This window comes from Ursus americanus, chromosome 27, assembly GCF_024610735.1.
Source record: "Ursus americanus isolate L20-20 chromosome 27, mUrsAme1.1.p, whole genome shotgun sequence".
Taxonomy (NCBI): Eukaryota; Metazoa; Chordata; class Mammalia; order Carnivora; family Ursidae; genus Ursus; species Ursus americanus.
This window is the reverse complement of record NC_142153.1, coordinates 16,874,363-16,900,771: the sequence shown is the minus strand read 5'-3', so window position 1 is coordinate 16,900,771 and position 26,409 is coordinate 16,874,363. Positions and strand designations below refer to the sequence as shown.

The window sequence follows — 26,409 nt, the reverse complement described above, 5'->3', positions numbered from 1 at the left end:
TCAATAAAACTCTCCTATTCTGAGTGTTCTTTGTTCTTCTTTCCACTGATGGTAGCTTCCTTAGTTGGACTGTTATTTTCCTTTGCCTGTAAAACTCTATTTACCATCAGCAGGTATCTGCTCTTAAGGTCCCTCAGGAAGCTGAGAATAGGACAAAGACTGTAACTCTTCCACTGAAATATTAGGAGGCAATTTCTCTATTAACAGGTCTCCCAAAATGTAATCTCAAGCACACTGAGCTCATCAGTACAACTCCTCTGGAAGTGCTCTAAGACAGGAAAGATCAAATAGGCGTCCTACGACCAGCTGTTCACTTCACTCAACAAGTATCTATTTCGTTTTCAGCCATATTTGTTCTACCACAGTAATTCTACTGAGTATTTTATTTAGGGAATTATGTTTCAATTCCTTTCTTATCCTGCAATTTTCCTTTTCAACCACTTTATTTTTTCTTTTTCAAATTTTTATTTAAATTCTAGTTAGATAACATATAGTGTAATATTGGTGTCTGCAGTAAAATTTAGTGATTCATCACTTATATATAACACCCAGTGCTCATCATAACAAGTGCCCTCCTTAATATCCATCACCCATTTAGCCCATCCCCCACCCACTTCCCTTCATTAATCTTCTTCAGTTCTTTCATTAACACATTTCCTGCTGAATCCATTGAGAATACTTATTAAGACTTTTAGGGTTTTTTGTTCAGAAATTATTTTTTTTAAGATTTTATTTATTTATTTGACAGAGAGAGAGAGAGTACAAGCAGGGGGAGTAGTAGAGGGAGAGGGAGAACCTTCTCTCTCCCCGCTGAGAAGGGAGCCCGACCCGAGCTAGATCTCAGGACCCTGGGATCAAACCCTGAGCCAAAGGCAGACGGTCAACCAACTGAGCCACCCAGGCGCCCCTAGAAATTATTTTTTACCAACGGTCAACTATTCAGCTAAGCAAGCTTGACAACTGTTGATTTTTCTCAAATACATGAAGATTCTTGATGCCCACTTCATTTATAAATGAAGGTCTATACCAGGAGTCCACAACATCTTCAATTTGATGGCACATTCAGAAAATGAAAATATTTTTATAGCATACTGGGAAGGCAATCTGGGAGTGTGTATATGACATTTTGTAAAAACTGCATTATATCTTCATTGTAAAATTAAACTTTTTAAACAAGAAACTAAGTTTAGATGAACATAACTTGCATATTAGGCTTTCTGCTTAAAATAGCTACATACAACTCCCGATTAAAATTTTTAACATTTTCTTAATATTCTATATAGCAAGCATCACGGAGAACCTTTATTAGCACAAGTGGTAGCAAATGGCAAAAGAAGAGGCTTTGCTCTAAAAAGCTGAAAACTTCTTTTTCACTATTAACCAGCATTCCAACTACTTGACCTCTTTAAATTGTACTTCAAGAATGCTAAAGTTCTTTAAATCTAACAGCTTCTCCTTTTCTTCTCCTGAAAACTATGTTAATTCCTTTTGATGATATAAATAAGTTTTGAATACAAATGAATTTTTTAGGGGCACCTGGCTGGCTCAGTCCCTGAGCATCTGCCTTTGGCTCAGGGCGTGATCCCAGGGTGCTGGGATCCAGCCCCACATCAGGCTCCCTGCTCTGCTGGGAGCCTGCTTCTCCTGCTCCCACTCCCCCTGCTTGTGCTCCCTCTCTCGCTGGCTGTCTCTCTGTCAAATAAATAAATAAAATCTTTTTTAAAAAATGAATTTTTTATATCAAGTATTTCAATATAGTGTTCTAAGGCTCTGTCACAGGCATATGCTGAATTTGCTCTACAAGTATTCTTAATTCATCCTTGGGATTCAAATGATACCAATTAAATGTCACTTCTAAAACTACTTTAACTTCACTCTCCCAAAGCGGAATTATTACTGTGAATCCATAAACTTTGTCAGTACATGTTAATATATTTTCCACATAATCACTGCACTTCTAAGTTAATTCAGGTGCTCAAAATGTCAGTTAAGAATACTATTTATTGAAGCCTATAACTATACTTCAACAAATCTGCAAAGTAAAAACCATTCATATGGAATAATTTGAAATTTTCTTTTAGCCTATAAATCTTCCTTTAGACTGTCAATACACTTCATTACTGAAATAGCTAACCACATCTCTTCACCTAAAGCTGAAAAGAAGGTACTACAGTAGCTTAGACTTCATTAGGTTCACCATTTTTATGACTTCATTTAACACGGAACTCAGAACTACAAGCAAATTTTAATATACAGGAGCTTCTCTGTGAATAAGACAACTTATTACTTAGAATATCAGGGGTTCTTTTTTATATTGAACTGAATGTACAGCCTAAACCTTCCTGTTATTACCAGTCCCAAACTTCCACTGTTTTCATAATATCTTGTATGTCTCAAGATATTCTCTTGAACACTTCAGTTCTGAAACTTCTTTGCCAAGCAAATAACGTCCTTTCAAGCGTTTTTCTTCAAGGATTTTATACAGCTTTCTGAGGCCCATTACCAACATTTATGGATTCATATCTGCAACGAACATCTTCTTCATTAAATAACCTTCTGAATTAGTACTGTCTTCCATGTCTTCAACAAATCTTAAACATATCTTTTTTTTTTTTAAAGATTTTATTTATTTACCTGACAGAGATAGAGACAGCCAGCGGGAGAGGGAACACAAGCAGAGGGAGTGGGAGAGGAAGAAGCAGGATCATAGCAGAGGAGCCTGATGTGGGGCTCGATCCCATAATGCCGGGATCACGCCCTGAGCCGAAGGCAGACGCTCAACCGCTGTGCCACCCAGGCGCCCCAAACATATCTTCTAATAGAATAATTGAAAATTACCTTACCAATCCCAAACACAGTGTTCCATACAGGCAGGAAAAAAGAGCAAATTTGGCACACTAGTGAAGTATCTGGGCTTTACTAATTGTGCAATCCTGTAACTAGCTTCTTGAGCTCAATCTGATGATCACAATCTCTTAAAAGAATTTTGTTCCCCAGGTGCCTGGGTGGTTCAGTCGGTTAAGCGTCTACCTTCAGCTCAGGTGCCGGTCCCAGGGTTCTGGGATGGAGCCCTGAGTAGGGCTCCCTGCTCAGCGGGAGTCTACTTCTTTTCCCTCTCCTTCTGCCCCTCCCCACCCAGCTCATGTTCTCTCTCTCTCTCTAATAAATAAAATCTTAAAAAAAGAGAGAATTGTTATTTTGTGCTCAAAGATGATTTCAAAAGTTCAAACTTCTTTTTTTTGTAAAATAGCTGTTTTATGAAAAGGTACCAGAGTATTTTGTTTGACACCCCTATTTCATTTGATTTAGCCCATAAAGAATTATGGAAACACCATATAATTCTGAGATAATTCTTTACTGTAGAGCCTAATTATTGATGAAATATTTAGTGTTATGTTTAACTCACAAATCAGATGACTTTACAGCTTTAATCAATAAATTAGACATTACAGTGGGAAAGTAAATATCTGCAGAAATTAAATTTGAATATAAAATACTTAAAAAACAAAGTACTTGAAATACTGTAAATCCTTCATTCATTGGGAAACGTTTCTTGTCAATTTTTTAGTTTGTCTAAATTCTTATTTTTTTAACAAATCTTATCCCAAAAAACTTCCTTAATGAAAAAGACTAAACAAAAATAGTATACTGAAAAATTTTCAGTTAGTTTAATAATTAAAATTTCTAAAGTAGGCAAAATATACTTGTAATCAAAAATATATTTAAATGAGCTTCTGAAGTTACAAAGGCCTATATTTCCCTTATTAAATCAATGGAATTGTATTATGTTCAATTATTATTTTTAGATATAAGCACTAGTATAAATTCTAAAAACAAACATATTATGAAATTCTATCATAATCGGGGTTTGACAAATTGTCACATCAAAAGGCCATAATAAATAAATAATTAAAAATTAAATAAGAAGCAAGAAAATTAACAAAATTTACTGTTTTCTGTTAGAAAATACTGGTAAGATTTAGTTGACAATCATGCTCTTTTCTGTTAGCAATAAAATAATTGTGAAAATTAAGACAAAAATGAAAGAATTTTGGGGTGCCAGGGTGGCACAGTCAGTTAAGCATCCGACTCTTGATCTCAGCTCAGGTCTTGATCTCAGGGTTGTGAGCGCAAGCCCCGCGTGGAGAAGAAAGAAAAGAAAAGAAAAGAAAAGAAAAGAAAAGAAAAGAAAAGAAAAGAAAAAGAAAAAAGAAAGAGAAAGGAAGAAAGAGAAGTTTACATACACAAACGCATATAACTTTCCCAATTATTAAATGATATGCACATACAAAATTAAAATAATAATTAGATAGGAAATTATTTAACAGGAAAGTCAGGAAGAAGTACTAGATAATACAGCCTCAGAACAACTCTGTCTGACCATGTTTACTATACATAGCCATCCATGTTACTGTACTGCGATTTGTCCTGCATAAACGGACCACCCAGACCTGCACCTAGGCAGGCAAGCTAAAGAATGCTGTTTGTGAGACTTGTGCTGCTGAGTGATCTCGAGCCTAATTAGTTGACATTAGCTAGCCTCCAGGTCAGAACTGGCCCTTCTGGTCTAGACACCAAGAGCTATAAATTTTGCCTTGCATCCCCTCTGGCTCCAGCCTGGGCTGGCCCCCCCAGAACAGAATCCGAGAGGAGAGGCAAGCACACATGGCCCAGGCTCCTCGAAGACGTAAAGACATTAACACAGAAATGCCGCTCGCTCCAAACCACAAAGAGGCAAACAAATGTTTAACTTCACACCCGGTCATTTGCCCTACAAAAACCACCCACATGGGGATGATCAGATGGAAGTCTCACCTGAGGGGAAGATGCTCTGCCCAGGCCTCTCAACCAGGACCCCAGCCAGGCTGTCTCCACAGGGCTTCCCCAGCTAATGAGGTTGGATGTTGTAAGTAAGTTTGACTAATTCTTTCTTATTCTCCTATACTGCTTGCTATTGCCCTCATCTATGCATAGATTTCCCTTTTCTTCTATGTCCACCAGGCTTTTTACTTTATAATATCAATAAAGTGTTTTTTTCCCCTTGGAAACTGAGAGTATGGCTGCTGTGAATCATTTCCTTAGAAGAGATACTTAAGTAGTTTACAAAAGGATCACCATATAGAATAAGGCTCAAATATAATTTCACCTATTATAAATCTTTGAATGTTTCATAAAATGCTTTTATATGTTTGAAAACTATAAAAAATATGCAGCCATCAAAATCTTGCCTTATAATCCATATCACTATGCTACAGCACAAATTGGAAGCCACTAACTTTGCTCCAGCTAACTCTTGCCAGTAGTGCATATGGATCCAGTGTTACCAGATCTTCCAATTTTTCCAAAGATGAAGAAACTGCACCATGTAGTCTTCCATTTAATAGCAATATCCAAGACCCCTCTACATGCCAAAAGTGGGCCTGCAGGCCTTTCAATCTACAACTTCTTCTGCTGTAGACAGATCGGTACTGGCAGCTGGTGTGAGTATCCATAGTAATTTTTAAAGTCCATACCCATTTACAAATCATTCTTTGAGTGAAATACTTGGGTACATTTTTGTAGGAACACTAGGAGTGAGTGATGGCAAAAAACTAGGAATATGCTAACAAATGGCGTTTCCTTTAAAGAAGCGTACACACGACACAGAGTGGTTGGCTGGAACACCTACTTTAATTAGAGCAGTAGCAAGTGAATTACTCTGAGAATGGAGCACATCTCCCTTTACCCCCATTTCTGAGTCTGCTGTGTCAACTCACACTAGACCGGAGCATTACTCCACTTTTCTCTATGGCTTCGATAATAATGCGAGAAGCACGCACACAAGAAATCTGCTTTCCCAAGCTGCCGAATTGTGAGTATAACCTATGAAGCCAGAGTGGGGCACTGACCCAGTTCCTCCAGTCCATCTACAATCAGTATCAACTATAGGCTTTACCAGTCCAATTATTTAAGGGCTGGTTTAATGGTCTAGTGTGAAAATTATTATGTTTAACCAGAGCCAAGACTAAATGAAAGATAAGCCATCTTTTTCATGAAGGCAGGCCAAGGAAGTATTTTCATGCACTACCAACATTTTCCTCAAAATAATTCTCTAGTTTTACACATAGTTTCATTTTCAAGAATTAATCTTACCAAAAAAACCAGCATTCCTCAGACTTATATACAAGGATAGTCATTCTTTTTATATATGATAATATTTAAGATACATAATATACAATATTTATAATGATAAAGAGTTGAAAACAAACTACGTGTCCAACAACGGTAAAAAAAAGTTAAATAATAAACTATGTTACATCCATAAAACAGAGCACTATGTAGCCATTAAGAACATACTTGCAATTTATCAAGTGAAAAAGCAAGTTAAATTCTAATTTTACACAATAAATGTGTATTTGCATGTGTATAAATACATATTCTATATAAAGAGACATACGTATACATGCACACATATACATATATACACATATATATACATATAGGTATACATATGCATACATATACATATTCTATATTTTTAAAGGTCTGGAGCAATGTATACCAAAATATTAGCAGTTATCCCACAACTGCAGATGGTTTTTTTTTTTTTTTTTAAAGATTTTATTTATTTACCTGACAGAGAAAGACAGCCAGCGAGAGAGGGAACACAAGCAGGGGGAGTGGGAGAGGAAGAAGCAGGCTCATAGAGGAAGAGCCTGATGTGGGGCTCGATCCCAGATTGCCGGGATCACGCCCTGAGCCGAAGGCAGACGCTTAACTGCTGTGCCACCCAGGCGCCCCTGCAGATGGTTTTTTATTTTCTTCTTTTACTTTCCTATATGTTCCAAATTTTCTATAAGAACATGTGTTACTTTTAGCAATCAAGGGGGGAAAGTAAACGAAAAAAAGGGGAAAGGTTGGTTGTTGTTGTTTGTTTTTTTTTTTTACTGAACAACCAAAGTTACATTTTTTTATACTCTAGAACAAGAGTTAGCAAACTTTTTCTCTAAAGAGCCAGACAGTAAATATTCTAGGCCTCATGGCATATTGTCTCTGTTGCAACTACCAAGTCAGACATTGTGGTGCAAATGTCACAAATAATACTTAAATCAGCATGGCAATGTTCCAGTAAGACTACAGACAATGAAATCTAGACTTACGTAAATTTCATAAAATTTTTTCTTTTGATTTTTTTCTTGGCCACTTAAAAATGTAAAAACCATTTAGCTCATCGTACAAAAACAAGCAGCAAGTCAAATGTGACCCACCACAAATTTGCCAACTACTGCTACAGAACATAGACAAAATGGTCTAAGACTGGAAAATGTCCAATGCTACTGGCATTAACAACTACAGCTATTTTTTTAATCACAATAATACAGTGATAAAACACCTAATAAGAAAAAAAAAACTAATAAGAATACAACTTCTTAGTAAAACCTTTTTGATATATTACTTGCAAAATGGACTTTGTGATACCTGAATGAGTAAGCTTACTATACAGGCTTAGTAATATTAGCCAATTAAATGTTAAGAGATTATCTCCTAAAATTAGGAATTAGGTTTTGAAAAAAATTCACCTTAAATGATTTTATTTGACATCAATTAGATAGTAGGAAAGCTGTCTACTGCAGGCACTTTTTGTGCCTTTTAGTTCATGGCAATAGAAATACACCAATAAAATTCAAGATTTAAATTAGGCCAAATACAGGAAAATTAAGACAAATTGTATCCCATGTTAACTAAGAAGGGATAACTCTTTAATTACCTAGCTTTTATATCATACTCTACTTCACTCTGTCAGATTAGAAATTCATCTCCAGAGTACATTTTTCTACTTGAAATGGTATCATCTTCTAAAGAATGGACAACCTAACTCCTGTTTCATAGAAAGCTGGGTTTCAATGGATTAGCTCAGAGATGTCTTTGCTCCTAAAACCTTTAACTAATGCTGGGGTGCCTGGGTGGCTCAGTCAGTTAAGCCTCAGACTGTTGATTTCTGCTCAGGTAGGATCTCATGGTTCCTGTGATGGAGCCCTGAGTCAGGCTCCCTGCTCAGACAGAGTCTACTTGATATTCTCTCCCTCTGCTCCTCTGCCCCTCTGCCTCTCTGCCCCTTTCCCCACACACGTTCTCGCTCTCAGACAAAACTTAAAACAAACAAACAAACAAAAAACACCTTTAACTAAGGTAAGGAAATTAATACCTACTGTTACCATGGTAACTGACTCGCCTAATTGCTTGAGGGCTAAACTGAATAAAGTATTCCAACCTTCTTAAAAAGCATTAAAAAAAAAAAACCAATACTGGTAAGTTAAATGATACCTACAGATAACTATTTCAGGGCCTGGAAAAAATGATTAGTAAGTAGTGCAATGTTTAATTGTTCGGCAATTATCTTGTTTAATGTGAACAAATTTTCACCTACTACTTAAAATGGTTCACCTCTATTTTGTTCAAAATATGTAAAGGCTAATCTGTATGATTATGTAGTCAAAAATCAAGAATATTTATAATGACTCTGAAATTTGCTAACAAAATGTCATGAAAGAGTAGATCAGCTATAATTTTAATTTCTCACTTTGGGTATTTATGCAAATTTTATAAATATCCATTGAATTTCACCATATTTTCTGAGGAAGAAAACTCTTATCACCATCGCTACATAACAAAGGAAAGTGTATCAAAAAGGAAAACTAATGACAAAGACCAGCTAATTTTGCAAAAGTTAGCAGACAACACTAGTATTAAAAATTATACTATGAAGAGGCAGAGAAGTAGAATGGAAAGAAATCTGGACTTAGAGTCAGAAAACCTAGGCTCCCATGTTGCTGTGTGTCAAGAAAAATTATCCAAAAGTAAAAGACAAAGAGAAGGCAGTATGTCCTTTCAATATCATATAGGAGCACAATCCTACCCAAAAATTACTTCGTTAGAGAATACACTTTTATAAGACTTGTTATTTACTAACAAAAACTGAGACTCTGTGAAGTTACTTGTTAACTTGTAAATTTTTGTCTAGTAAAGATACGACCAACTTCTGTCTAGTAGAAATGCCATCTCAAAGGCTATGGTTTTTATTGCTCTGTAGGGACAGCTTTGTATCTAACCTTCCAAAATTATTTCTCCAATATGTGTATGTAATGGTTAAATTTACGTGTCAACCTAACTAGGCTAAGGGGTTACCTGCCCAGAGCTAGTTAAACACTATTTCTAGGTGTGTCTGGGAGGGTGTTTCCAGAGGAAATTAGCATTTGAATAGGTAGACTTTGTAAAGACTGCCCTCACCAACAAGGGTGGACATCATCCAATCCGCTGAGTCTCAAAAAAAAAAAAAAAAAAAAAAGGCAGAGGGAGGGCAAATTGGCTCTCCATTTGAGCTGAGAGACTTCATCTTCTCTTGCCCTCCCACATCAGCACTCTTCAGTTCTTGGACTTTCAGACTAGGAGGAGAACTTAGATCACTGGCTCCTCTGGTTCCTAGGCCTTCAAGTTTGGACTGGAATTACATGACTGGTTTTCCTGGACCTCCAGCTTGGAACGGCAGACTGTGGAACTTCTCAGCCTCCATAATTGCATGAGTCAATCCCTCATAATAAATCCTTTCTATGTATCTATATATATCCTACTGGTTCTGTTTTTCTGAAGAACCCTAATATACTATATAATCTTTGTTCCCGTTTGAACCAATTTTACCTCCTGCTAGTTCCGTCATTGATGAACTGAATAAATGTGACATATGCTCATTCCGTATTTGTATGAGAATCAGTCTTTAATATTTTGGAAAATTACACTTTGGTACTTTGCTACTTAGTATCCATGTGACCTTGGACAAGTCACTTTACTTTTGTTTTCATTTCCTCATCTGTAAAATGGGATTAAATTCCTATTATATTACTTGCCTTATTATATTACATTATTATTTTTTTTAAGATTTTATTTATTTATTTGACAGAGAGAGAGAGCATAAGCAGAGGGGAGATGGACAGAGGGAAGCAGACTCCCCGCTGAGCAGGGAGCCCAATGCGGGGCTTGATTCCAGGACCCCAGGATCATGACCCTAGCTGAAGGCAGACACTTAACCTACTGAGCCACCCAGGTGCCCCTATATTACATTATGATTATATATTATATAACTTGCCTTACTGACCAAGGCATTAATATAAACAGTGATAAACAGGATGTTACATCTTTTAATCTACAGTTATACATAAGTTGGTATATTGATAGTTTTAGCTAGGATGCAACAGAAAGTTACTCAAATCAGAGGTCTGAAAGCTATCAGCAGAAGGGAGAGGGAAAGGGACAAAAGCAGGGAACGAATGTGTTTTGTTTTACAGAACCAGCAGTTTGACCAAGGAGATACTCAGAGAGATGGTTTCAGCTGATGGCCCCTTGTTAGGTATTTCATGAGATAACTTCTTATGTGAGCCAGTTTGAGCCCTTTTGGACTGGATGAGGACCTGAGCAGAAGCCCCAAGCTGTCCTGAAGTTATCCGCAGTTCATTATAGTACTAAGATCTCCTCCTATGGGAAGGGCTTTCCCCCATTTTTTGAACATACGATGTATACGCTAGCATGCTGACATGTTAGGCATAAACAGGTGAACCAAAGTGCCTAGGTAAGAATATGTGTAAGTTCCTTAATGTAAATGCAAGCTCCCTGCCTCCACCCCCAAATACACTGAATAAAAGCTTCCTATACCAATCCCACAGGGAGACAGTGCTTTGAGAGTTATCTCCCTGTCTCCTTACTTGTAAGAGGTAATAAAAAGTTCTTTGCTTTCAACACTTTCTTGTGTTGTGTTCAATTTTTTTAAGATTTATTTATTTATTTTAGAGAGAGAGAGAGAGAGCATGAGTAGGGGGAAAGTAGAGGAACAGAGGGAGGGGGAGATGAACCTTCAGCAGACTCCCTGCTGAGCAGAGACCCCGACACAGGGGCTGGATCCCAGGACCCTAAGATCATGACCTGAGCTGAAACCAAGAGTCAGACACTTAACTGAGCTACCCAGGCGTTCTGTTCAATTTAATGCACCCCAAGCAGCGAACCCCTTGAGCTCTGTTACAACAGAATCTATGATAGATCTTTTACTGCTATTATACCTCATTCCCTGTAATGTATGAGAGGAATCAAGAAGAGATATCAAATTCATACCAACTAGACAGAGTATATAAATTTATCAAAAATTAATTAAGCACTGAAGTGCTTTATCAGTAGAATGTTCTTTTAAATGATAAACTCAAATAGACAGAAAATGGATTCATTTATCCAAGAAGATTTCATTCTTACCCATCGACCTGTCCCAAGGAGTACTGAATTTCAACATGAATCCATTTTTTTCTCTGTAGCTATACTGTACAAACTATATTTAGGAGGTTTCCAAATACAATCTAAATTACAACAGTAATAGCCGTATACTCATCTAACTTTCTGTGTATGTTGAAAATAATAAGAATGAATTTTTTAAAAGTGTCAATGACTTATAAGTCGTAAGATGGAATTAATAAGTGTTTTCAAATAACAACACAGCTTATAAAACCAAAGCAGCTTAAATGCTTCAGCAATTCAATTTGGTTATCAATGTCCTAATTTTGGTTAGATTCTGTGGGTTTTACCTGTACGGTTATGTTCTTTTTACTGAGAGGCAGCTTCTAGTCAAAAAGTCTTTCAGGGGGCGCCTGGGTGGCACAGTGGTTAAGCGTCTGCCTTCGGCTCAGTGCGTGATCCCGGCGATCTGGGATCGAGCCCCACATCAGGCTCTTCTGCTATGAGCCTGCTTCTTCCTCTCCCACTGCCCCTGCTTGTGTTCCTTCTCTCGCTGGCTGTCTCTATCTCTGTCGAATAAATAAATAAAATCTTAAAAAAAAAAAAAAAGTCTTTCAAATTTAATCAACAATACAATGAAATTTAAAAATTCATTGGGTTTGCATAAAACTTCTGAAAGAAAACAGGCAGTTAACTCTTGGACATCAGTCTTAGCAATATTTTTGTGATCTGACTTCTCAGGCAGGCCAACAAAAGCAGAAAACAAAACAAAACAAAACAAAAACAAAAAACAATTGGACTGCATCAAACAAAAAGCTTTTGCACAGTAAAGGAAACCACCAACAAAACAAAATGGCAACCTACTAAAAAGAACAAGATATCTGCAAACAAAAGATAAATATTCAAAATATATGAAGGGGACGCCTTGGTGGCTCAGTCATTAAGTGTCTGCCTTTGGCTCAGGGCGTGATCCCGGAGTTCTGGGATTGAGCCCCGCATCGGGCTCCTCCACTGGGAGCCTGCTTCTTCCTCTCCCACTCCCCCTGCCTGTGTTCCCTCTCTTGCTGGCTGTCTTTCTGTCAAATAAATAAATAAAATCTTAAATATATATATATATATATATATATATACATATATACGTATATACATATATATATACGTATATATGTATATATATATACGTATATATATATATATGAAGAAATCATACAACTCAACACCAAAAAATAATCTAATTAAAAAATGGGCAGAGGATCTGAATAGATATTTTTCCAAAGAAGACATACAAATGGCCAATAGACACATGACAAGATGCTCAACATCACTAATCATCAGGGAAATGCAAATCAAAACCACCGTGAGATACTACCTTACATATGTCAGAATGGCTAGTATCAAAAAGACAAGAAATAACAAGTGTTAGCAAGGATATGGAGAAAAGGGAACCCCTGTGCACTGTTGGTGGGAATGTAAATTGGTGTAGCCACTATGGAAAACAATACAGAGGTTCCTCAAAAAATTAAAAATAGGTATATCAAACTTACCAGTAATTTCACTGCTGGGTATGTACAAGGAAGGAAGGAAGGAAGGAAGGAAGGAAGGAAGGAAGGAAGGAAGGAAGGAAGGGGAAAGAAAGAAAGAAAGAAAGAAAGAAAGAAAGAAAGAAAGAGAAAGAAAAGGGTAGGGAAAAGAAAAGAAAAAGAAAGAAAGAAAAGACAAGACAAGACTAATTCAAAAGGATGTAGCCCTGTTTACTGCAGCATTATATACAATAGCCAAGACAGGGAAGCAACCTGAATGTCCACCTATGGGTGAATGGATAAAGATGTGGTATAGGATGGAATACTACTCAGCCATTAAAAAAAAAAAAAAGAAATCTTGCCATTTGAGACAACATGGATAGCCCTGGAGGATATTCTTCTAAGTGAAATAAGTCAGAGAAAGACAAATCCCATATGATTTCCTTATATGTGAAATCTGAGAAACAAAACAAATGAACAAACAAACAAAACCAAAACAAGACTCATTAATACAAAAAATAAAATAGTGGTTGCCAAAAGGTTCCAAAAGGAACAGCCGAAATGGATAATGGGGATTAAGCAGTAGAAACTTTCGGTTACAAAATAAATAAATCACGAGGATGAAAAGTACAGAACAGGGAATATAGTTAATAATATTGTAACAACTTTGTATGGCAACAGATGGTAATTACACTTATCTAATGTATATACAGTTGACCCTTGAACAACATGAGGGTTATGGGCACCAACCCACCACACTGTCAAAAATCCACAAATAATTTTTGACTCCCCCAAAAGTTAACTACTGATAGTCGACTATTGATAGGAAATCTTAATGATTTTATAAACAATTAATATGTATTTTGTACGTTATATATATAAAGCGAGCTAGAAAAAAGAAAATTTTATTAAGAAAATCATAAGGAAAAGAAAATACATTTACAGTACCGTGACTGAAAAACATTCATGCACAAGTGGACGCGTTCAGTTCAAACCCATATTGTTCAAGGGTCAACTGTATGTCAAATCACTAAGCTGTACCTCTAGAACTAATAACATGTCAACTGTACTTCAATTTTAAAAACTCTGGGTTTGATTTCTTTTAATTTATTACATATTTTCTGAAAACATAACCTCGCCCTTTCAGTTTAACTATACTTACCAATATACTAGCAACTAGGTTTTTTTTTACTGGCAACTAGTTCATACACACACACACACACATATGCACATATGCCCAATCTATAATTTATTGTAGAAGATATAATCTATAAGGAATTCTTCTGTATTGTTTTTGAGAATTCTTTCTACTTCTCAATGTACTAATAAGAATAGGAGAGGGTAGAGGAAAACAAAGAAAAACCAAAGAATCCATGACAAAGCCCTCATTAAATTCCTAATTAAAGAGGCTTTCAAGACTTTCATTAATCTATTGCTAGATTTCTGGTTATTTTAATTTCCTCCCAAATAACCCAGCCAAGCAATTAGAAAAGCTAAATAAAACCACCTATAGCATTTGGTTTGGCTACAGTAAGTAGCCATTTGAAAAGTAACAGGACGATTTTTTTTGAGAGAATATTTTTTTATTAAGATATCCACCAAATGTTCCTAACTGCCAAGTATTATATATGATTGATATTAATAAGGTATAAATAAAAATTTGTATTAATAAAGTCAAGCGAAATAAAGTATAAATGAAACCAATCAAATAAATATAATAAAATGCCATTAAAACGCTAGCAACAGGGGAAAAAGATAAAAGCCTCTCTCTATGCTGTGTCATTGTGAGAAGCTGCACTGCCCATAAACTAGGAACACAACTTGACCTGAACTGAATCCACAGCTCAGTGAAGTGTTTTATAACTGAATTTCACTATCCAACTGAATAATTCATTATTTTTAATGAATTTCCTCTCTTCTGTAAGTAGCTACAGCCCGTCAGCTGAAATCAACCATTATAAACTGGGAAACTGCAGAGAAAGTTTTCAAGTAAGTCAATTTAAAACTTGCTTAGGCTGCCTATTTTTCCTTTTATATTTATTACTGTCATTTCACATGGCCTGAGATGAAATTTTATAGGACTCATTATCGAGTATACATTGATGACTGCCTACCCACCATCCATTTCACCCTACACCCTTTTTACAGTACCATAAATTTAATTTAGAACAAACCAGTTATTTACCCACAAAGGCATCATGCTTCAGGAAAGCTGCCCTCACTCCCAGCTCCCATGGTAAACCCAAGTGATCCACAAGTAATCCCATTCTCTTTGCCACAATGATGATTCAGAAACTCAGGTTAAACTCAAAGCATTCCCCCAAATTTGGTTTAAGAATAAAATATACAGATGTGGCTGGGTGGCTCAGTCGGTTAAGCATCTGCCTTCAGCTCAGGTCATGATTCCAGGGTCCTGGGATCGAGCCCCACATCAGGCTCCCTGCTCTGAGGGCAGCCTGCTTCTCCTTCTCCCTCTGCTGCTCCCCCTGCTTGTGTACATACTCTCTCTGTCAAATAAATAAATAAAATCTTTAAAAAAATAATAATAAAATATACAACTTTTTTTAGGTAATCTCCACACCCAATGTGGGGCCTGAACTCATGACCCTGAGATCAAGAGTCATACACTCTTCTGACTGACCCAGCCAGGTACCCCTAAAATATACAACTTAATTCAGGCCAGTGAGACACAAAGAGGAGGATTCCTGAAAATCATATTGTCTTGCACTGATAAGAGATGCCATGCCCTCTATTTGATAATGTGAAGCCTGGGCCTTCTACACACATTTTGTCACTGTAATGGAAGTCACCTCGAGGAGAAAGCCAACTTAAATACAAAGCCAACACACAGAAGAAGGCAAAGATGAGAATGGAGCCGTAGTCAATGGACAAAACCAGTCTTCTAGTCAGCCCTGCCTCAGTCTTCAAGTTACATTTTAATAATAAATTTCCTTATTTTTTAAGCCTGTTTGAAAGAAGTTATCTGTGCCTGCATTCTAAGTAATATACAAATAGAACTGAAAATAAAATTGTCATTAATCCTTTTCTTTAATCCCTTATCTTAAATAAAATAAATTATAAAGCTAAAATAGCCACATAAAGCATACAATAATGAAAGTTTCATAACTTCATATATAGTTTCAAAACCTTTTAAAATCAGAGTAAGAATCAAAATAAACAATAAACAGAAATTTAACAAAAACTTATAACAACTAAATGAGAGTAATATTTAACTTTAGGATGCAAAGTTCTGCACTGGGTTGAAATGCAGCATTGACACACAGAAAGAAAAAAATGCATGAATTTTCTTTTTTTTGTTTTGGAGGGGTAGGGAAGGGGGAGAGAGAGAATTCCAAGTAGGCTCCAAACCCAGCATGGAGCCCAATATGGGGCTGGATCCCATAGCCCCAAGATCATGACCCAAACCAAAATCAAGAGGCAGACACTTAACTAATTGAGTCACCCAGGGGCCCCAGAAAAATGCATAAATTTTACAACAAGATCAGTAAGTGTCAGAGGAAGAATGAAAATAAAAATGGAGACTTGGTAAAAAAGAAATTGGGAAATTAATATACAATTCCAAAAGCAACCATAAGTTTATCCAACGAAAATCTTTCATAAGAACCCATCTCTTAAGACAGGGTGAGTTTACATAAAATGAATAAGAGGAAAAATCAGCAATTTTGTGATTATACACCTCCTAGAAGGCAAAAGTTATCTTCCAGTCCAACTGTCTTTCTACTGTACTTCAGTGCCTTCATTTTTTAAAAAATATTTATTTACTTATTTGATAGAGAGTGAGTGAGATGGGGGGGGGAAGAGGAGAGAATCTTCAAGCAGACTCTCCACTGAGCACAGAGCTCAATGAGGGGCTCCCTCTCACCACCCATGACATCATGACCTGAGCCAAAACTAAGAGTTAGACACTCAACCGAATGAGCCACCCACACGCTCCTTCAGTGACTTCATTTTATGAATGAACAGCAAAAGCAGATCAGGTTCAGTAGGTGATGTCTCATGCTGCATATCAAAATTTCTAGGAGAAGCAACAAAGCTTTGGTATTTTTTTCCAATGGCTTCTATTATTGTTACCACAGACTAGGAAGGTCCCATCTCTCTATCATCTTGGCTTCAAAGACCCTAAAGAGACGGTGTCTCTCTGCCCTCCTCTGAAAAACCAGCCTATCAGACTAAAGATGGAAGAGATCATAAAATGTAGAGATAAGGACTTTAAAGTCAGAAAGAAACAAAAATTTGAAGTAGGCTCAGGAGAGAAGGTCACTGGTTTCATTTATTTTTGGGAGTATATGAAATTACTCTAATTACTTATTTTCCCATGAAGAAATTGTTCAAAAACCATCCTCTTTCTTAATCTTCCCATAATATTAAGCATTTTATCAAAAAAAGAAAGAAAATCACGTTTAAAAGTGGCTGACTACTATTACTAACCAGCTTTTATAAGAGATAAGCTTAACTTTTACCAAAGAGCTGAAATCTCAGGGCACCTGCCTGGCTCAGTTGGTAGAGCATGCAACTCTTGATCTCGGTGTTGTGAGTTCGAGCCCCATATTAGGCATGGAGACTACTTAAAAAAAAAAAAAAGTCTCCTAAAATAAATAATTTTTCCCCAGTATCTCCAGGGCAGGTAATTTACCTATTTGATTAAAAGGAACAAATACTTTGAATGACCAGATTCACAATAAGCATATCCAAATAAGTACTTTTCTATATACGAGCAAGAACCAATTAGAAAATATAATTTATAACTGAACTCAATAACAGCAAAAATTACAACCTACCAAGAAATAAACCTAACATAAAATATATGAGACCCATTTTAAAGACAACTAGAAAAGTCTACTAAGATGTCCAAAAAGGGCTAGATAGGACACACTGAGTTCCTGGATGGTTAGTCTCAAAATTATATCAATTACATCAATACACCCAAGAAGCAATAACAAGAAAAAATGTCAGCAGGATTTTTCATCAAATCACACAAGTTTATATTGAAGTTCTCTAGGAAGAGAAAATGCTGAAAAGTAGTAAATTTTTTTTGAAAAATAAGACCAATAAGGGGACACTCACTCTAAATATGGAATAGTACAAAACAACAGTAATTAAAATCATGTAGAACTGGTATAAAAAGAGATATGAATCAACGAAATAAAATATACCATGTCCAGAAACAGATCCATGTAAATACAGAAATCTGACATACGATAAAGGCATTTCTCATCTTTAAGAAAGAACAAGTATCCAATGAATAAGGCCAACAAAACTGTCTATAATTCTGATATACCATTATCAGCAAAAATTTAAAATATTAATCATATACGATATATTTGCAAGAGAACAGAAACTGGCCTTACCTTTTTCAAAGACATTTCGTGGAAGTTATCGACATTTTAAACTGCATACCCTTCAAGCCAGCAATGATACCTATTCTATGGAAAGACACGCATACGTGCAGCAAGATATATGCAAAGGATGTTCATTATATCAATCTGTAATAGCAAAAATACTAGAAGCAATTAGTAGGGTAAATTAATAGTTAAGTAAACAATGACATAACCAAAATATGGCATAATAAGCAGTTAGTAAGAAAACAGAACTACATGTATTCAGATGACAAGTTCTATAACTTGTGCTAAGTGAAAAAGGAAAAACTAAGCGTCAATAGTAGTTACCATTTAAATTTTAAAATACAAATATATAAATGCAAAGAACAATCCAGGAGGATACATATCAGTTAATGGGGGCCGCTACAGGGAAAAGAATGAAACTGAAGTCAAGTATGTAAAGAGAGAGTTTTAACATTCTATAGCTTATTTCTCAACAAGCATACCTCTCTCTCCCACCTTCCCTCCCTCCCTCCAGTTTACCTCTTTCTTGCAACTGAGAGTAAAAGAGCCTCTGTAAATAATGAAATCAATAGTTATTTATATTTTTCCAATTTGGGATCCTGAGGATAAACAAAATCTCATGGTTTTAGTAAAATCAAGAATGAGAGGAGAAAAAATAGGCTGATTACCTTAATACTAGGAAAGAAGGTAACAAACCCATTTAGTCCTCCCCACCACCCCCAGTGTATAATAGCAAAGCTTTTTCGATAGGAATGACCTCGTCACCAGTAGCAGGAATGAAACCCAACTGTTTTAAGGTCAGTGGAGAAATCCCATTCCACCCGCCACACAACTGATTCTGGGGAGCAGGAATTATAACCTAGGTCTCAGTTCTCTGGTCTCTATCCCTTGTCCATAACAGATCCAAAGTGGTCCTCAGGATTCTCTTTCCATGGTATGGGAAGGAATGCTTTTGCTGCTGCTAGATATGAAGGAAGAAATATATTACCATGGTGGATGCACACAGCCATCTTATAACTTTACAAGCAATCACCTCGAAGGTAAAACACTTCCATGCCTTCTTCATGGAAGATGGTCAAGCACAGGGCCAAAAAAATAGTCAGAGCCCTGACTGAACCTGCCTGCAGGCCACTCTATCTCAGGGTGTTATCAGTTAAATAGGCTAATAACCTTTTATTGCTGAAGCCAGCTCGACTTGGGTTTCTCAATATTTGCAAAAAAAAATCCCTGGTGATGGGACGGAATAAATAAAACCTAATACTACTTCTTGAACTGATTTTTTAAAAACTGTATAGAATTCCATTTTCTTTATCACCACAATTTATTTAACTATTCCCTATTGATGACAGGTTGCTTACAAATTTTATCACCAATAATGGTCAATGAACACCCTTATGTGTATCTTTAGGCACTCATATTATTATTTCTATAGGATAGATTCCTAGATATGAAATTACTAAGTCACAGAATACTCCTACTTCTCTGCCTGCCTTCTCACCAATAAATTATTCACAACCCTGAGAGAGAAGACAAGCCAAAGAAGACTACACAGAAAGCAAAGAAAAATTTCTACAGAAGCTGCACTATAATAAGCCTTTGGTGAAAGATTTCAAACCGACAACTAAGAAAAGATGCCATATGTCACCTGCCACTCTTATAAGAACACGTGGGTCAAAGAACAGAAGTCCATGAAGGGCTTACGGGTTGACTATGAGTTGCGATACAACCATACATAACTCAGTAGCTAACTTTTCAGTGCTGGATATAGATCAAGTTGGTGACATTTGAGTTGCATGTTAATGGACCATTATCATTACCATCAACATCAGTACTGTGGCCATTTATATCTACATCCCACCTTTTTCCCCCTCTGCTTGTCCAAGGGCTTACAATCTTTGATGCAAAATTTCCAAAGAAGATAGTGCCTCTCGGTTTTCTGACTAGCTCTCCAATTATCTTGCCTACACCCTGCTCCACTCATTTGTTCACATGACAATGCCACGTCATTACCAAGGACTGAATCCTTCCATAATCTCAATTCTAAGCATCTCATTCTCCAATCAACATCTCCTTCTTTTTCAAGTTCATTACCTCTAGAAATTCAACTCAAACAATCCTTTGATCCAACTAGGACCTATAATCCAATGGTCCTGCTAGCTTTCATTCTCCTCACCCCCAAATAGTCCTTAATTCCTCCTTGACCAGTTAACCACTTCCTTTCTACTCCCTTAACTTGCCCATCTCTGGCTTCGTTTTTTTCTCCTGTCAAAACTCTAACTCTGCCTGAATAAAAAAAAATTCTCTACCTACCCCGAGCCTGTACCGATGCAGCGAACTGAATGCAGCAAATGAAAAACACAATCATGTTGACTGGTCTCACCTTAAATTTATGACCACCAACCTCAAGTGGACCCTCCATCTTCCTAGCAATTCTACAACTTTTCACTTATCTATCTACTATCCTCCCCTTCATATCTTTTCCTCTCTACTTAAAGCCATCACATCTCCTCCCCCATCCTCACTCTCAGCTGACCACCTTGCTTCAGATTTCCCTGAAAATAAAAGCAATTAAAGAAGAACTTACTTAAGTCCCTACCCTGTAATTTATTCACATAATTGCATCACGATGGCTACTTTTATTGTGTCAACTCGAATGTGCCACACTGTGCCCAAGTTTTTAGTTAAACATTATTCTGGGCATGTCTGTCAGGGTGTTTCTGGATGAGATTAGCATTTGAATTAGTACACTGAGTATAGCAGACTGCTCCCCCCCCCCCCCCCCGATTTGGGTGAGCCTCGCCCAATCTGTTGAAGGCCTAAATAGAACAGAAAGGCTGAGTAAGAAAAAATTCACTCTCCCCACTTGGCCATATTCAATCTAGGTCATTAGTCGTCTGTCTTCAGACTCAGACTTGGAATGAAACATATACCATTAGCTCTCCCGGTTCTCAGGCCTTCAGATTTGGACTGGAACTACGCTCTCAGCTCTCCTATGTCCCCAGTTTGCCGACTGCAGATTACATGTGTGTGTGTGTGTGTATAATATAAATAGTATATATAATAGTATATAATGTGTAAAATATACAATATATACAATCATATACATATTATAGTATATATCTCTCACAATAAGGAATTGGGAACTGTCCCATGCTATTAAGGAGGCTGAGAAATATATATACACATTGATATCAGTATCGATACAGGTATCAGTATTGTACACACACACACACAGACACACACACACACATATATATCCCCTGTGTGCTATCTGTGCTCCTCAATCCAGCCCCTCCATGTGTGCACTAGATTCCATTTTTCACCTCTCTCCTGCATCACCAATTTTTCCCTCTCTACTAGTCTTCCAGAAAAGTCCCAAAGTCCCATCAGTATATACATACTGCAATTTCTTCCATTTTAAAAACACACTCTTGACTAACTACTCCACTCTTTTTCCCCTCTTTATAGAAAAACTTCTCAGAAGAGTCATCTATACTAGCATCTCAATTTCCATTCCTTTCACTGTCTCTTAAGTTCACTGTAACCACTCCACCCCACCAAAAGGGCTCATACCAAGATACCAATGACTTTCATGCTGCCAAATCCTACAGTCAATTTTCAGTCCTCATCTGGCTCAATACACCAGCAACATATGACACAATCAGTCACACCCACCTTCATGAAACACTTTATTAAGCTTCTGTGACAATTCTTGATTCTCCACCTACATCAGTAAGAATTCCTTCTCAGTAAATTTTTTTTTTTTTTTTTGAGTCTATCCATTTACTTGACAGAGAGAGAGTACAAGCAGGGAGAGTGGCAGGCAGAGGGAGAGGGAGAAGCAGACTTCCCATGGAGCAGGGAGCCCAACGCGGGGCTCAATCCCAGGACCCAGGCATCATGACCTGAGCCGAAGGCAGACACCCAATTGCCTGAGCTACTCAGGTGCCCCCTTCTCAGTACCTTTTGCTGGTCCTTCCTTACTTCCCCAATCTCTAAACATCACAGCATTCTAGATTCAGGTCACAGACCTTTTCATTCTCTTCTCTTTACATTCATTCCTTGAAAATGACAGCCTGATGGCTTTAAAATAATCTATAGCACACTGATGACTTCCAAACTTATACAAACAGCCTAGACCACTCCTCTGAACTTCAAACTTGTATATCCAATTACTTACTAAATACTTGATTTCTAATGGGCATATCATGGTCAATATGTACAAAAATTTCCCCAAATTGCTCCTCTATAAATTGGAGCTCTCGGTAAGTGCACCTTCATCCTTCTGATTACTCAGGCCAAAAACCTTACTCATCCTTGACTCCTTCACACTTCACAACCAATCTATCAGCAAAAATTTTACCTTCAAAATAAAGCTGAAATCCTACCTTCTCTTACCACCTTCACAGCTAAAATCTTGGTTCAAGCCACATTACTTGTCTCCTTGCTTCTACAGTCTATTCCCAAAATAGTAGCCAAAACGATTCTGTTAATTTAATTTAAAGGATTATACACCATAACCACGTGAGATTTATCCCAGGAACGCAAGAGCAGTTCGACATAAGAAAATCAATCAATGTAATGAATCATTTCAATAGAATGAAAGAAAAATACCACATAATCATCTCAATTGACACAAAAAGGCATTTAAAAATCCAACATGCTTTCATATTAAAAAAAGACTCAGAAAACTAGGAGTGGAAGGAATTGCCACAAAACGATAAAGGGCATTTATAAAAAAACCCACAGGTAATATATTTAACGGTAAAAGACTAAAGTTTTCACTCTAAGATCAAAAGCAAGACAAGAATAGTGAGCATTTCGTAATGCGTATGATTGTTGAATCACTATGCTATACCACGGAAACTAATTTAATATTATATGTCAACTATCCTTCGATTTAAAAAAGAGTTATTTTGGGGGCCCCTGGGTGGCTCAGTCAGTTGGGTGTCTGCCTTCAGCTCAGTCATGATCCTCCTGGGATGAAACGCTGCATCAGGCTCCCTGCTTGGCAGGGAGTCTGCTTCTCCCTCTCCCTCTGCCCCACCCCCGAGCTTGTGCTCTCTCACTCTCTCTGTCAAATAAATAAAATCTTAAAAAAAAAAAAAAGAAAGAGGAAGAAAATTATTTGGAGAAGATATGGAAAATACGGAATCCTTGCAACATCACTGGCTGAATGTAAAACAGGGCCACCAGTGTGGTTGGGCAGTTAGTTCCTCAGCAAGCTAAACAGAATTATCATATGACACAGCAAGTCCACTCCTAGGTATATACCCAAAAGAATTAAAAACAGGAACTCAAGCAGATATTTGTAATGTCCAATGCAGCATCATTCACAATAGCCAAAATTGCGAAAAAACCCAAGTGTCCATCAAAAGATGAACAGATAAAACATAGTATAATCACACAATGGAATATTACTCAGCCATAAAAAGAAATTAAATTGATACATGGCACAACATGGATGAACTCTGAAAGCATTATGCTGAGTGAAATAAGCCAGATGTAAAAAACACAAGTATTTAAAAAAATAAAAATAAATTAAAAATAAAAATAAAAAGATTTTAAGAGCCCAAATATTGTGCTTCCAGCATGAGCAAATTCATAAAGAGAGATTATATTAGAGGTTACCAGGGCCTAGGCAAAGGGGGCAGTGGGGAGTTTTGTTTAATTAACCTGTTAGTTAGAATCTGTTTGGGGTGAAAAAGTTTTAAAAATAGTGGTGATGGAGGCGCCCGGGTGGCTCCGTCGGTTAAGCGTCTGCCTTTGGCTCAGGTCATGATCCCAGCTGGGATCGCCCAAATTGGGCTCCCTGCTCAGGGCGAGCCTGCTTCTCCCTCTCCCTCTGCCCTCCCCCTGCCTGTGCTCTCTTGCTCTCTCTGTCAAATAAATAAATAAAATCTTAAAAAAAAAAAAAATAGTGGTGATGGCTGTGCAAGAGAGGGAGTGTAATTAATGTTACTGAATTGTACATTTAAAAATTGTTACATTAGCACATTTTGTTATATATATTTTACTATTTTCTTTAAAAGATAATTCAGATGGTGGTGTTTCCCTTACAAAACTCTCCAATAGCTTCCCATCTCCCTCAGAATGAAAACCTAAATTTTCAAAATACCCTACCAGGTTCTACACTATCTGTTCCCTGCTCCTTTCCTGTCTGATTTTATCTCCTACAATTCTTCCCTTACTATTTCATTCCGCTCTAACTTACTGGCCTCCTCCGCTGCTCTTTGAACATACCAACGGGCTTCCTCAGGGCCTTTGCACTTTCTTTCCCCCCAGACAGCCACAGCTCTCCCATTTCCTTCAACTCTTTACTCAAAAATTACCTTTCCAATGAGGCCTTCCCTGACAAGCCATTGTAAAACTGCAGCTCCCTACTCCAACCCACAGTCATCATCCCTCTTTCTTTATTATTCTCCAAAGGATTTTCACCTTCTAACATATTGGGCATTTGACTTTCTCTCTCTCCAAAACGTAAGGTCCAAAAGCAGAAAGATTTTTTGCCCGTTTTGTTCCTTGTTGGTATCCCCAGATATGTTGGTATCCCTAGGAGAGTGCTCAATAAGTATTTGCTGAATTAATAAAAGGAGACCACTATTCAATGACATCAAAATCTAAACTGTCCTATATATCCCAATATCCCTAAAATTAGCATACCAAATTATACAAAACCTAAAGTACCGTGACTTAAAGACTGCTAAATAAGTATCCAAGGGATTTCATTACCACAGGGACTGGTATTTTCACATACTCAAATCTACCCATAAAACAACTCACATTCAGCCAGGAAAAAAAAAAAATTATGAATTAAAGGATTTTAAACGCAAGAAATCCAACTTAATTTGCTAAATTACACCTAACAGGTTATTTCCCCGAACTCTGTTTTGTAAATATGGAGGGACTCCATTTCTGCAGCAGTAAAGGACAGAATCCTAAGGACCCACGACAGGCAACCGGTGGCACAAGCTGAGGGAGGGAAGCTCTGGGCAGGCCAGCGGCAGGTGGGGGGCCCATTTCCTGTATGTTCCGGAGGTGAAAGGGGCAGAGGACACCCGTTTCTAACGCACCTCCCACACACTGCCCCGCGGCCTGTTTTGCCGGACTGAGCACCTCCAATGTCGGAGAAGGCTCGAATGATAGCCCAGGGTCTGCAGCTAGCTGAAACAGGGGTGGAGAGGACACATTACCGTGAGAAGAGTCAGTTCAACCGGCCTCCTCCTTCAGCTGGATGACTTGAGAAGCGTCACAACAACAGGGCCTGGAACCCAGGTATCCAGGCTAGAGAGCTATTCGACAGACTTTATTCCCGCGCTGCGGAACGTACGCCGCAGCGTCACGGCGCCCCCAGCACACATCAGCTCTGGCAGGCGGACGCCCCGCCCCCGTCCCGGTCCTCCGCTTGTGTGGCTCCGCAGCCCTGCCACCAAGCCCAGCTGGCTATGCGGCGCGCATGCGCAAGGACTCTCGCTGCCGCTGAGTACTCCGGGAGGTGTAGTCTTTGTGCGGACGCCGGTGGGCCGCCGGAGTCCCGCATCCCGGCGGAACCTGGAGAAGTCTGAACACTCTCGCCACCCCCGTCCTCATTCCCATCTTCACACCTGTCCAGTCACCTCGCGCTCACTCTCCGTCCCCGGGTGCTGGGCTTCGGTCTCGGCGCGCCCCCAGGAAGAGCGCGAGACCTTCTCTTCCCTTCAGCTGGCTGTGCCGGAGGAGGCGGGGTCCACGGCCCGCCCCCTGCCGCCACCCCCCTCCCCTCCCGGCGGGTATCGGGCCGGTGCCCGAAGAGAGGCGGCGGCCCCCGCAGCGGCCGCAGGAGGGGCGGCGGCGGCGGGCGCCGCAGGCAATGCCCCTGCCCGGCTGCTCCGGCGGGGGACGGTGCGAGCGGCGGCGGGGGAGCTGGCGGGGGGCAGCGGCTGCGGCGGCTGCAGCAGAGGGGCCGAGAGCTGGCGGCGGCGGCGGTCGTGAAGGGCATCGGTAGCGGCGGTGATGGCAGTGTCGATGTGAGTGTTTGCTGGCTGGGGACCCCGGGGCTGCGGAGCCCGAGGCTGGCGGCCCCGCGGCGAGCGGGAGGCCGGGGAGGCGGAGGGATGCTATGTGCGCGGCGCAGAGCCGGGAGACGCCGCCTGTCGCCGCCGACGGTCGGGCAGAGGCGGGAGCCGGGCTCTGCGGCGGCGGGCGCCGTGCACCGCGGCCCGGTGTGGGGGTCCCGGGCGGAGGCGGGGGCAGCGCAGGCCGAGGGGCGTCTGCGATTGTTCTCAACACCCCTCCCCCAC

The 26,409-nt window shown here is 38.7% G+C and overlaps 2 protein-coding genes across 9 annotated transcripts in view; one reads left to right on the top strand and one right to left on the bottom strand.

Annotated features, from left to right (window-relative positions):
• WRN (WRN RecQ like helicase) overlaps nt 1-25,534 on the bottom strand; it is a 143,260-nt gene extending 117,726 nt beyond the window's left edge. For 2 of the 6 annotated variants that reach the window (XM_045779208.2, XM_045779213.2), the window contains exons 1-2: nt 25,324-25,534; nt 18,137-18,271 (exon numbers count right to left, since the gene is read on the bottom strand). In XM_045779208.2, the coding sequence (XP_045635164.2) occupies nt 18,137-18,151 (15 nt within the window). In that variant the 5' untranslated portion in view covers nt 18,152-18,271; nt 25,324-25,534. Of the gene's footprint in view, nt 1-11,597; nt 11,817-18,136; nt 18,272-18,649; nt 25,304-25,323 lie in introns of those variants that run through there. The other 4 variants (XM_045779211.2, XM_045779209.2, XM_045779214.2 and 1 more) reach the window with 4 other exon arrangements.
• Nucleotides 25,535-25,966: 432 nt separating this feature from the next.
• The window catches only part of PURG (purine rich element binding protein G), a 37,096-nt gene continuing 36,653 nt past the window's right edge, over nt 25,967-26,409 (top strand). For all 3 annotated transcript variants that reach the window (XM_087856416.1, XM_045779267.2, XM_045779265.2), the window contains exon 1: nt 25,967-26,136. The gene's annotated coding sequence lies outside the window, so the exon portion shown is untranslated. The remainder of the gene's footprint in view (nt 26,137-26,409) is intronic.